This window comes from Salmo salar, chromosome ssa09 (assembly GCF_905237065.1).
Source record: "Salmo salar chromosome ssa09, Ssal_v3.1, whole genome shotgun sequence".
In the NCBI taxonomy this organism is placed as follows: domain Eukaryota; kingdom Metazoa; phylum Chordata; class Actinopteri; order Salmoniformes; family Salmonidae; genus Salmo; species Salmo salar.
The window spans coordinates 29,071,570-29,085,135 of record NC_059450.1 but is presented as its reverse complement, the minus strand read 5'-3'; the positions used below and the strand labels follow the sequence as shown (position 1 = coordinate 29,085,135).

The 13,566-nt window shown below is 46.1% G+C and overlaps 1 protein-coding gene across 1 annotated transcript in view; it reads right to left on the bottom strand.

Moving 5' to 3' along the window:
• Positions 1–883: 883 nt before the first annotated feature.
• LOC106611164 (protein Daple) overlaps positions 884–13,566 on the bottom strand; it is a 96,579-nt gene continuing 83,896 nt past the window's right edge. Inside the window, 5 exon segments of the mRNA XM_014211076.2 lie at positions 884–3,470; positions 11,008–11,243; positions 11,464–11,532; positions 11,693–11,758; positions 13,020–13,229. Coding sequence (XP_014066551.2) covers positions 2,493–3,470; positions 11,008–11,243; positions 11,464–11,532; positions 11,693–11,758; positions 13,020–13,229 — 1,559 coding nt within the window. The 3' untranslated portion in view covers positions 884–2,492.

The following is a 13,566-nucleotide window of genomic DNA, read 5'->3' as shown; positions in this document are numbered from 1 at the left end:
TTGTTTTTGGACAAAAAAGGTCTATGCATCTTCATTAAGCTATGAAAACAAATCAAAAACATTTGCAATATTTAAATTTCAGTATCTTTGCACGTTTGTAGGTCTGTCATAACTAGTCATTTTTTAGTAGTGTTTGGTCACGATTATCAAACTCCAATCTCTAACCTACTGTACAATATACACAGGAAGTACCAGTCGGACAAAACAGTTGGTGATGGAACACCTATTGTGCATAGAAAAGAGAGGAAAGAAAGGAGGATACCTAGTCAGTTGCACAACTGAATGCATTCACCCGAAATGTGTCTTCCACATTTAACTCTGAATCAGAGCGGTGCGGGGGGCTGCCTTAATCGACATCCATGTCATCAGCGCCCGGGGAGCAGTTGTTGTTGGTGGTTAACTGCCTTGCTCAAGGGCAGAACGGTAGATTTTTCCACCTTGCCCGCTCAGGGATTCAAACCAGCAACCTTCCGGTTACTGGCTCAACGCTCTTAACTGCTAGGCTACCTGCCTAGGCCTGTGTGTGATCCACAGCAAACAGCTGATATTTCTCTTGGGAATGCCAATCATGCCAACCTTTGATCAATCTGTTTGGTATCTGAAAAGAACAAGTTGAAGGGAGATTTGAGTGCCAAATATTTTCATGCTCTACTACATAAATGTTTACATATCTTACAGTATATACAGTTGAAGTCAGAAGTTTACATACACCTTAGCCAAATTAGGCAAATACATTTAAACTCAGTTTTTCACAATTCCTGACATTAATCCTAGTAAAAATTCCCTGTCTTAGGTCAGTTAGGATCACCACTTTATTTTAAGAATGTGAAATATCAGAATAATAGTAGAGTGATTTATTTCAGCTTTTATTTCTTTCATCACATTCCCAGTGGGTCAGAAGTTTACATACACTCAATTAGTATTCCGTAGCATTGCCTTTATATTGTTTAACTTGGGTCAACCATTTCAGGTAGCCTTCCACAAGCTTCCCACAATAAATTGGGTGAAAACGCATCAATACTTTAAGAGAATGAGAGGTTGTACACAATTCAAAATGACACCACCCTTAGTGAACCACACACTCAACTTCACAACAAACTCATTTAGGTGAGAAGATAAAAACACAAACAAGCAGACATAGTTTTGTCATTGGAGTGGAACATAATAAAGACATTGAGTCTTACTGACATTTTAGAGCTGGGTAGCAGTGTAAAGAAATATATACAAAACGTAATAATTCCAACCCTATCAATAATTCTAAACTAAAAAGACAATCCTTTAATAGCCTCTTGTCGATAATGTCACCGATTAGTTTTCTGTAATAAAAATGTTTCCAGTGTTCAGACACGTCTACTTATTCATCCTTGTCTTATAGTGCTCTTCGGATTGGATTGGGAAAATAAGATTTATTTTCTGCACATACAAGACATCACACCGACAGTGTTCTATTGTATAGGGATCCGTTTTCTGGGGGCATTAATGGTGGTTAGTCATGGAGAACATTATACATTTCATTTTTTAATTCTTCAACCTGACCAGTGTCTCTGAAACTCTCATTCATCCTTCTTAATTTCTCTCTCTGTCCATCATCACCATTATGTCAATCAGCTCCAAATCGCTGTCTTTCTTCATCTTAAACTCACTCAATCCTTTCCTCCAGAAATGGTCCCCTCTTGCTACAAAAAGCCCTGCTTTGTCTCTCTTCATGAGTTGGTCAGTCTGGTGTTCCCTCCCTCTATGGTATATCTGGCTGTTTCGTCCTGCCTCGCGTACACAAAAACAGATATGGGATGAATTACATGCTCCCCACAAGCCAGTTTCACTTTGAGAAGAGATATACGAAAAAGCCCATAGTTTGGGTCACCCACAGACGCAACAGAAAACAGCATGTTCAAAGTGGGAGCGGACCCATTTCCAGTAATGTGTCACTGAGGCTGTGTTGAGATAAACAAATCTGTCCTCAAGCTCCTAAAGATGGAGGACAGACGGTACCATGCAATTACTCTAGGAGTGGTCTTTCTCTCCTTCCACAAAATGTTAGTTTTTCAGATTCAGAATAGAACTCATTGGACAGGGCCAGACCCACTGTGCTGTGCATAGAGCAACCAGTGTTGTCCAATAGAAAAAAATAATAGAAAAATACATTCGTTGCTCTCTAGTGCTTTTGCCTTCCTCAAAGCATTCCTGTACACGTTAATGTAACTGCGGCACTGGCAGTCCCAAGTACCATGCCCACGTGTTGGTCATGCAAATCAAACCAACCATATGTTGCCAGCTGGGTACAGCGCCCTGTGGTGTGGTGGTCTCTTTGGGGTAGAATTTCCTTTATGAAGCTTTAAAAGCAGCTAGGAAGTTTCAAATGGTCAGAAACAGAAAGGACGTGGTCCAGTACAGTGAGGACCAGCCTAGCGGTGCCAGACCAGGCATCCTGTGGTTTAGCAGGAAGAAAAGATGTTGTACAGTACTGAGGCCTGCCACTACAATAACGGCTCCTAGACACAGCCGTACTCATACCACACAGTCTGAGGGTCGTTGTTGGGGTCTGGGGAGGCGGAGGTGCTCCTGGGGTGCTCCTCTGTGCTGCAGCTCAGCCCCCCTCCTCCTTCCCCCACCTCTGGTTTCTTCAGCAGCGGGCAGTCAGCCTGTAGCCTAGCATCCCCCTCCTGTGGCTCCTCCAGCCTCAGAGCCGGCGCTGCCCTCAACATGGCAACCTCCCCACAGTGGTTCTTCTGGTGGGTGGGCTGTCCTTGCGGCTGCAGTCCGGCGCTGGGGCTGTTGTTCCTGGGGGTGGAGCCTGGTGTTGTTCTCCCTCCGTAGCACTTGGGCTGCAGTGACAGGGAGGAGGAGTGGTGCTGGGGAGGGGCCAGGCTGAGAGGTTCCTCTTTGGGTGGAGCCAGAGACAGTTTGCGGGGGTCTATGTCCAAGGGTCCTGCTAACCTGGCAGACTGGGGGCGCTCCCTGGCCGTGGCTCCAGCCCCAGGCCTCCTGACCACCCCATCCCCACCACCTCGGCTGGGCGAGCCTCCTGCCTCCATGTCTGGCCGGTAGCTACCTGGACCATTGGAGCGCAGCAGGTCAGCGGAGGCCAGGCTGAAGTTCCGAGACAAACTGCTGCTGCCCAGACCACCTCCACAGGGTTCAAAGGGTCCCAGGGGTAAAGGCCGCCCCCCTGTCCCTAACCCGTTGCTGGTCCGGTTGGGTAGGGTCTGTGAGTGGGACTGGGGCATGGAGGTGGATCCCTCTTGTAGCCCGACGCTGGGCTTGACACACTGGCCTGGTTTGGAGGTCCTGCCTGGCCCCTCGCCAGACCGGTGGAGGTCTGTGTCTCTCTTCACAGTGGGCGTAACATAGCTGGTGGGGGTCTTGGCTCCATCTCTCAGAGGAGAGTGCCGACAAAGGGTGGATCGCTCTCTCTGTTCTAATGGGTTGAAGTAGTTCGCCACCAGATTTTCCCGACTGCCTGACTGCACCTGAGGGGAGGGAGAAGGGAGACAGAAACAGTATGTAGACAGATTCATCAAGGAAATAACCCCTCATCACCCAGGGAGGGAATCCATCCAGAGCTATAACTCTCCATGCTCAAATTCCTGGATTACTGTACAGACAACATCAGACTGATCCAATCAGTGTTTATTTAAAATGGTGTCTGTTAAACAGCATTAAAGATTCCCCGGCTCACTGCTCGCAGGGCTAACAGCCAATGAGACGATAAGAAAACTAATATAAGAAATCCTTTTATAAACAAAGTGAAGTATTGATTTGGTCTCACCTACCTGCACCATTAAGAATACAGGGACTGTGAGGTAACACTACTGCTCAGGTATCAATCAATACAGCACTTTGGGATGTTGGTGAATGGGAGTGTTTAGGCATCAACAGGGCTCAATCAAATTTAGTTAAGTGTCTTAATTGGTTAGTCAGGATCAGAGGGGCACAAAACAATCAGATTGGTCTATGCATTCAGAGAGATAGAAAGAGAGCAAGGCGTTAATCTCTTTCTCAAGGGGCTTTATTGGCATGGGAAATGTTTACATTGCCAAAGCAAGTGAAATAGATAAACAAAACTGAAATAAACAATAAAAATGAACAGTAAACATTACTCACAAAAGTTCCAAAAGAATAAAGACATTTCAAATGTCATATTATGTCTATATACAGTGTTGTAACGATGTGCAAATACAGTACCAGTCAAACGTTTGGACACATCTACTCATTCAAGGGTTTTTCTTTGTTTAAGAAAAATTCTACATTGTAGAATAATAGTGAAGACATGAAATAACACCTATGGAATCATGTAGTAACCAAAAAAGGTGTTCAACAAATACAACTATATTTTATATTTGAGATTCTTCAAAGTAGCCACCCTTTGCCTCGATGACATCTTTGCACACTCTTGGCACTCAACCAGCTTCACCTGGAATGCTTTTCCAACAGTCTTGAAGGAGTTTCCACATATGCTGAGCACTTGTTGGCTGCTTTTCCTTCACTCTGCTGTCCAACTCATCCCAAACCATCTCAATTGGGTTGAGGTTGGGTGATTGTGGAGGCCAGGTCATCTGATGCAGCACTCCATCGCTCTCCTTCTTGATCAAATAGCCCTTACACAGCCTGGAGGCATATCGCTGCAGAATGCTGTGGTAGCCATGCTGGTTAAGTGTGCCTTGAATTCTAAATATATCACAGACAACACCATCACACCTCCTCCATGCTTCACGGTGGCAATCACACACGCAGAGATCATCCGTTCACCTACTCTGCTTCTCATAAAGACACGGCAGTTGGAACCAAAAATCTCAAATTTGGACTCATTAGACCAAAGAAAAGTTTTCCACTGGTCAAATGTCCATTGCTCGTGTTTCTTTGCCCAAGCAAGTCTCTTCTTATTATTGGTATCCTTTAGTAGTGGTTTCTTTACAGCAATCCAACCATGAAGGCCTCTGAACAGTTGATGTTGAGATGGGTCTGTTACTTGAACTCTGAAGCATTTATTTGGGCTGCAATTTCTGAGGCCGGTAACTCTAATGAACTTATCCTCTGCAGCAGAGGTAACTCTGGGTCTTCCACTCCTGTGGCGGTCCTAATGAGAGCCAGTTACATCATAGCGCTTGATAGTTTCTTAAAGTGCAGTTGCAAAAACTTTCTAAGTCCTTGAAATTTTCCAGATTGACTGACCTTCATGTCTTAAAGTAATGATGTCCTGTCATTTCTGTCAATCAGCAACAACGAGCTTCAGCTGTGCCTGATTGGGAGCCACACACGGCCCAAAACAAAGAAATACAAAAACAAGGAAAAAATAACATAGAATGCCCAATGTAACACCCTGGCCTAACCAAAATACAAAACAAAAACCCCTCTCTATGGCCAGGGCGTTACAGTACCCCCCCCGGACTCCGGCCGCAAAACCTGACACTGAAGGGGAGGGTACGGGTGGGCCTTCTTACGGCGGCGGCTCAGGTGCGGGACGTGGCCTCTGTTCCACCCTTGGCGTCGCCCTAGGTGGCGCACCTGGCCGCGCCGAAGGTCTGGTGGGCGGCCCTGGCTGCGCCCGGCTGGTGGGCTCTGGCACCCCAATGGTGGAACAAGCTCCCTCACGACGCCAGGACAGCGGAGTCAATCACCACCTTCCGGAGTCACCTGAAACCCCACCTCTTTAAGGAATACCTGGGATAGGATAAAGTAATCCTTCTAACCCCCCCTTAAAGATTTAGATGCACTATTGTAAAGTGGTTGTTCCACTGGATATTATAAGGTGAATGCACCAATTTGTAAGTCGCTCTGGATAAGAGCGTCTGCTAAATTACGTAAATGTAAATGTGGGCGGCGATGGCTACACCCGGCTGGCGGGCGGCGATGGCTGCGCCCGGCTGGCGGGCAACCCTGGCTGCGCTGGCCCAGGATTCACCAGGCTGGGGAGACAAAGGAGGCCTGGCCCTGGGCGCAGGCACAGGACTCACCAGGCTGGGGAGACATGAAGGAGGCCTGGCCCCGGGCGCAGGCACAGGACTAACCAGGCTGGCGGGCGGCTCTGGCGGCTCCGGACAGGCGGGCGACTCTGGCAGCGCTGGCCCAGGATTCACCAAGCTGGGGAGACATGGAGGCGGCCCTGGGAGCAGGCACAGGACTCACCAGGCTGGGGGGCGGCTCTGGCGGCTCCGGGCAGGCGGGCGGCTCTGGCGGCTCCGGACAGGCGGGCGGCTCTGGCGGCTCCGGACAGGCGGGTGGCTCTGGCGGCCCCGGACAGGCGGGCGGCTCTGGCGGCTCCTGACAGGCGGGCGGCTCTGGCGGCTCCTGACTGGCGGGCGGCTCCTGGCTGGCGGGCGGCTCCTGGCTGGCGGGCGGCTCCTGGCGGCTCCTGGCTGGCGGACGGCTCTGGCGGCTCCTGGCTGGCGGACGGCTCTGGCGGCTCCTGGCTGGCGGACGGCTCTGGCGGCTCCTGGCTGGCGGACGGCTCTGGCGGCTCCTGGCTGGCGGACGGCTCTGGCGGCTCCTGGCTGGCGGACGGCTCTGGCGGCTCCTGGCTGGCGGGCGGCTCTGGAGTGTCGAGGCTGGGCTGATGCACTAGAAGCTTGATGCGTGGGGCTGGTACTGGACGTGCCAGCCTGGAGACACGCACCTCAGGGCTAGTACGTGGAGTGGGAAACACTGGACCGTAGAGGCGTACTGGTGGTCTCGAGCGCAGGACTGGTATCACCCGTACTGGCTGGATGCCCACTTTCCCCTGGCACATGCGGGGCGCTGGTACTGTGCATACCGGCCTGAAAATACCCGGCCTTGCCACAGCACCCATCACCCCAAAGCACGGGACCTGTCCAGTATGTCTCTGCCCAAAAAGGGTACGGGGAGCTGGCCTGGGGCTCCATTCACGCCCAGCCAAACTACCCTTGTGCCACCCCCAAAAAAATTATTGGGGCTGCCTCTCAGACTCCCTTAACTCCTCCTTAGCCCTGGAAATGCTTATCCTTAGTTCTGTCCATGTCTCACGATAGTCCATCCGTTGCTTCCTCCTCCGCTGCTTGGTCCATTTTTGGTGGGTAATTCTGTAAGGGTTGTCGTCGGAAGAAGACCAAGGTGCAGCAGAGGATGTGATCATCATTAGAATTTTAATAGAACAACGTGAACACTATACAAAAAACAAGAAAACTGACAGCCAAAACAGTCCTGTCAGGTGCAAACACTAACAGAAACAATTACCCACAAAACCCAAAGGAAAAACATGCTCCTTATGTGTGACTCCCAATCAGCAACAACGAGTTTCAGCTGTGCCTGATTGGGAGCCACACACGGCCCAAAACAAAGAAATACAAAAACAAGGAAAAAATAACAGAACGCCCACCCAATGTAACACCCTGGCCTAACCAAAACAAAGAACAAAAACCCCTCTCTATGGCCAGGGCGTTACAGGTTCGAAATAATCCATAGTTATATTGATATAGCTCCGTTTTGTTCGTGTGTTCAGGTAACTATGCGAAGGGTGACACGCGAGCGCATTTCGTGACAATTTTTTTAAAATATTCCATTACCGTATTTCGAAGCATGTCAAACGCTGTTTAAAATATTTTTTTATGCGATTTTTCTCGTAAAATAGCGATAATATTCCAACCGGGCGACATTGTATTCGTTCAAAGAGAGAAAGAAAAACATGGAGAATTCACATGAACGCGCATCTCCAGTGTCACTGTTCTCAGCCTGACCAGTAACAAACAGAGCTGCTGTACTTAGCCAGGAGACTGGAGAGACATCATTCCACTTTCTGGCGCCTTCTGAGAGCCAATGGAAGCCTTAGAAAATGTCACGTTACAGCAGAGATGCTGTATTTTTGATAGAGATGCCAATGAAGGACAACAAATTGTCAGACAGGGCACTTCCTGTATGGAATCTTCTCAGGTTTTGGCCTGCCATATGAGTTCTGTTATACTCACAGACACCATTCAAACAGTTTTAGAAATTTTAGAGTGTTTTCTATCCAAATCTACTAATTATATATATGCATATTCTCATTTCTGGGCAAGAGTAGTAACCAGTTTAAAATCGGGTACGTTTTTTTATCCGGCCGTGCAAATACTGCCCCCTAGCCCCAACAGGTTAATTGAGCTGTTCTTGCATTAATATGGACTTGGTCTTTTACCAAATAGGCCCATCTTCTGTATACCACCCCTACCTTGTCACAACACAACTGATTGGCTCAAACGCATTCAGGAAAGACATTCCACAAATTAACTTTTAACAAGGCACACCTGTTAATTGAAATGCATTCCAGGACTACCTCATGACGCTGGTTGAGAGAATGACAAGAGTGTGCAAAGCTGTCAAGGCAAAGGGCGGCTATTTTGATTTGTTTAACACTTTTTTTGGTTACTACATGATTCCATATGTGCTATTTCATAGTTGTGATGTCTTCACTATTATTCTACAATGTAGATAATAGTAAAAAAAAAAATGTAATGAGTAAGTGTGTCTAAACTTTTGACTGGTAATATAGTTAAAGTACAAAAGGGAAAATCAATAAATATGGGTTGTATTTACAATGGTGTTTGTTCTTAACTGGTTGCCCTTTACTTGTGGCAACAGGTCAAATCTTGCTGCTGTAATTGCACACTGTGGTATTTCACCCAATAGATATGGGAGTTTATCAAAATTGGATTTGTTTTTGAATTCTTTGTGGGTCTGTGTAATCTTAGGGAAATGTGTGTCTAATATGGTCATATATTTGGCAGGAGGTTAGGATTTGCAGCTCAGTTTCCACCTCATTTTGTGGGCAGTGTGCACACAGCCGGTCTCCTCTTGAGAGCCAGGTCTGCCTACTGCGGCCTTTCTCAATAGCAAGGCTATGCTCACTGAGTCTATACATAGTCAAAGGTTTCCTTAATTTTGGGTCAGTCAGTGGTTAGGTATTCTGCTACTGTGTACTCTCTGTTTAGGGCCAAATAGCATTCTACTTTGCGCAGATTTTTTGTTAATTCTTTCCAATGTGTCAAGTAATTATCTTTTTGTTTTCTCATTATTTGGTTGGGTCTAAATGTGTTGCTGTCCTGGGGCTCTGTGGAGTTTTTTTGTGTACAGAGCCCGAGGACCAGCTTGCTTAGGGGACTCTTCTCCAGGTTAATCTCTCTGTAGGTGATGGCTTTGTTACGGGAGGTTTGGAAATCGCTTCCTTTTAGGTGGTTGTAGAATTTAATGGTTATTTTCTGGATTTTGATCATTAGTGGGCATTGGCCCAACTCTGCTCTTCATGCATTATTTGATGTTTTATGTTGTACACAGAGGATATTTTTTGCGGAATTCTGCAGGCAGTCTCAATTTGGTGTTTGTCCCAATTTGTGAATTCTTGGTTGGTGAGCGAACACCAGACCTCACAACCATAATGGGCAATGGGTTCCATAACGGATTAAAGTATTTTTAGCCAGATCCTAATTGGTATGTCAAATTTGATGTTTCTTTTGATGGCATAGAAGTATTGTTTTAGTGATTCACCATAGTGAAAGCGTAGGCACAGGTTCAGGGTCTAAGTTTTTGGTTGGATAAGTTTCAATTTCTTTTAGGTTTTTGCATTCGTCACAAACCATTTGTCATTGTTAATTTTCTTAGGTTGTCTGCTTGACATTTTTAGATTTAATAGGGAAGCTGAGAGATCAAATATACTGGTTTAGGCTTTCTACTGTTCTAAGTTTACACCTTCACTATTACAGTAAAACATTTTGTCCAGGAAGTTGTCTAAAAGGGATTGAATGTGTTGTTGCCTAATTGTTTTTTGGTACGTTTCCACACTACTTTCCTTCCATCTATACCATTTAATATTATTCAGTTCCTATGGCTTTGATGAGTATTGCTCTGTTCAAGTAGACTGTGATTTTGCTGTGATCTGATAGAGGTGCCAGTGAACTGACTGAACACACAGTCTCTGGGTTGAGGTCAGTGATAAAGTAGTCTACGGTACTACTGCCAAGAGATGAGCTATAGGTGTACCTACCGTAGGAATCCCCTCGAAGCCTACCATTAACTATGCACATAACCAGCGTGCGACAGAGCCTCAGGAGTTGTTGATTATGTTGTCGTAGTTGTGCCTAGGGGGGCATATGGGGGAGGGAATGATGTCACCTCCAGGTAGGTGTTTGTCCCCCTGTGTGCTGAGGGTGTCAGGTTCTTGTCCAGTTCTAGCATTTAGGTCGCCACAGACTAGTACATGTCCCTGGGCCTGGAAATGATTGGATTTCCCCCTCTAGGATGGAGAAGATCTCTTCGTTGAAGTATGGGCATTCTAGTAGAGTATTTCTCTCTGTTGAGATCATTTCCTTTTGAATTTTTTGCCAAATTTAAAATGTTCCTGTTTAGATTAATTTAATAGAGTTAGGTCTGCTCTATACAAAATTAGCATACCCCTGAGTCCCTTCCCTGTTTCACACCTGGTAGTTTTGGTGGATGGGACTACTACCTCAGGCCTTGGATATTCTAGGATGAGAGCTCTCGCTCTCTCAAAAACGTGCTTTACATAGTATCACTCACCACATAACTAGACCTTACCTTATATCTGAAACTGGGGACTTAAGAGAGAAACCTGTTCAGTATTCCTCATTTGCAGATGTAAAAAACAAACTTAGTTCAGACCATTCATATTTTAGAGGCTCTTTTTGGGAGATAGTTAAATAATTCAGCCAACCTAGACTAAATGATTTCACATCATAATTTAAAACATGAGAATTGGTCATAAGAAGCCACAACGCCTTCATCCATTTCCGTATGACACGGTATGCTTATAGTGGCTGGTGAAATTTAACAACCCAGAATATGTGTCAAATAAAACTACTGGCTATATCCACAACGCCATTCATGCCAAACCCCCCATACATCACTTTAAGGCATAGTATGTGCCAGATCTTCCAGTTGTTGATGAATATGTTTAACCATACTAAGTTAGTACCCCCACATCCCAAACCCTTCATCCATCTCCCCATGACACATTATCTCTCTATGCTTACAGTGGTTGGCACGTGTGTGTGTGTCAATGCTTACAGTGGGTGGTGACAGGGTGTTGCTCTCTTCCAGGAACTCTTCCAAGGTGACCATCTCGCTGCCAGGGGAGGAGGTCCGGTGGCGGCCAGTCCTCTGGACCGGGGTGTGGGCGTGTGTGCCGTAAGGGACAATGGCGCTCCAGGGGAGGGTCAGGGAGTGGGACACATCGTGACTAAGGCCCACTACGTCATCACTGGACAGACTGGCAGAACGGTCCTGCAGGTGCTCCAGGGAATCTGGATGGACAGAGGGAGGTAGAGATAGACAACTGCTGAAAATGACTTCATTAAGTCCGTAGTTGGGGATAGTACCAAAAAGCAGGCTAAAATAGCGGTTGGAGATATGCTTAGTGTAACATCAAGTCTGGTATAGAAAGAAAAGATTGTTAAAAATTGTAAAAATCTATTGAATAGGTACTTTGCAGGGTTTACAGATAGGAATAGATGCTGGTTGTACCTTTGCAGTTGACAGGGGAGTTGCTGCTGGAGGTGTTGCGACTGAGCTCAGCAGAGCCTGGTCGATAACCTGCAGAGAAAGAGATGGAGGGGACTACATTTTCACTATGGCTCAGAGAGGTAAGGGAGAGAAAGAATGAATAAGAAAAAAGAGTGAGCAAGAATGAAAGAAACCTAGTGAGAGGGACACAGAGCCGTCTGAACATGTATTGAACATCCTTGTTCTTTACCTGCGTTTCCATGGACAAAATGAGTATCAGGGGAGTGAACCCGAGAATCGTCCTCATATATTAAACCTGCAGAGGACACAGACAGGAAAGGGGGAAGTGAGAGTTACTCATTCACGTCATCACACATTTATAGAGCAATAAAGTTACATGTTATGAGTCATTGGTCTTAACAGACGTTTCCCCACAACAGTACCACATCATTGCACCAACGTCTCTTATTAACTGTTCCTGTCCCACTTTACAACTGAAAGTGCACACTGAAAGGTCTGGAGTGTATAGGGCGATTAAGGGTAATCTCCAAGCTGTAGGAAAAAAAAAAACGGATTTACACACAGTAGGAAGTGAGCCGCCTGTATTTCAAGTATAGCTCATAAATTTAAAGATTTTCATATTACATGAGCATAACCATAAGCTTATGTCTCTCCACACGCTTCAACCCTAAATGACATCCTATAGATAGTCGACTTAGTATCTACATACTGAATCCAAATGTTGCTCCTGTATAATATCATGTAGAAACTGGCTCTGCAAGATGATGTAGCCTAAAACCACAAGGCTCCTTCCTGTAAGTGTTTGTGTATCTATTCCCCAGTTGATGGGACAAGGTTCTGAGATTCGACCAGAAGGTTTCAAGCAAAGTAAACAAACTTTCCATTAGACCGCGACTGTGATTATTGACTGAGGACAGCAGAATTATTCCATTAGAAAGCACTGAACACTGATTGTCAGCCAGAATTTCAGCACTGTGTAAACAATGCATTCTGGGGGATTAGGGATTTAAGTCACCTGTTTGGTGTTATTCTAGAACACTAGCTAGGTTTCTATCCAATTGGCGACAGATTGTCATGCAAATATTTAAAAAAGATGCGCATTTCCCCACCAAAGGGGTTTCCATCAAACTGACTTGTTACAGATAAAATGCTGTGCGTAAATACGTAGTGCACATAAAAATCACCTGTGTGATAAAGTTTCCATGTACTGAATAACATTCATTTAACCCTTATTTTACCAGGTAAATTGACAGAACACATTCTCATTTACAGCAACAACCTGGGTAATGGTTACAGAGGAGAAGGGGGATTAAAGCAGAAGTTCAATGTGTTCCCATCGCATTTTCAACTCTCGCAATGGTTTTGTCACAAAATTGGATGCAGTAAAATTGCAAACTTGCCCAATCTGCCACAAAACTGTGGATGGAAACCTGGTTAATGACTTTAAGTAGAGACAGAAGCAAATTTGTTTCATGACATAGAAAGGACATACTGCGGGCCTATACTATGTCATGGTCATTGAAGATGGCAGTGCATGGGCATTGGGCCCACTGTACCTTTGGGCCTGCATCCAGGCCTGGAGCTGGAGTTGGGTGTCAGGCCTGAGGTGGAGGGGTGGTTGGCAGGGGTGGAGTGAGCAGCAGCCCCCCCTAGCTCCACACCTCTCCGTCTGGCGTACAGCTCCTCAGTGCCATTCACACCCTCACTGCTGCCCCCTGAAGCACGGAACCACTCCCTGCCTCTGGACACTCCACTGTCGTTTAGTGCTAGGGAAACAATGACAGAGCAGTTAGTATCTATGATGGTACCACATCCTTCCAAACAAACCCCATTCTGGACACAGCAGACGCAGGTGAGCTGGAGGCTGCTGGACAGTGGACACAGTTAGGGCAAGTGGACTATACATTTGTTAAAGCAGAGAAGGGTTACCGTCAGCAAAAGCTTTCTAAGGGAACAAGTTGACTCCTGGCCTTTGGCGTATTTACTACGGCACAATGCTATACAGTAGTCTCAATTACCACTTCTTCAGTCACAGACCTTTCCAAATGACAAGGTATATACGCCAATGGTTTCCAGAGGCATTTTGGACCTACCAATGTTGCT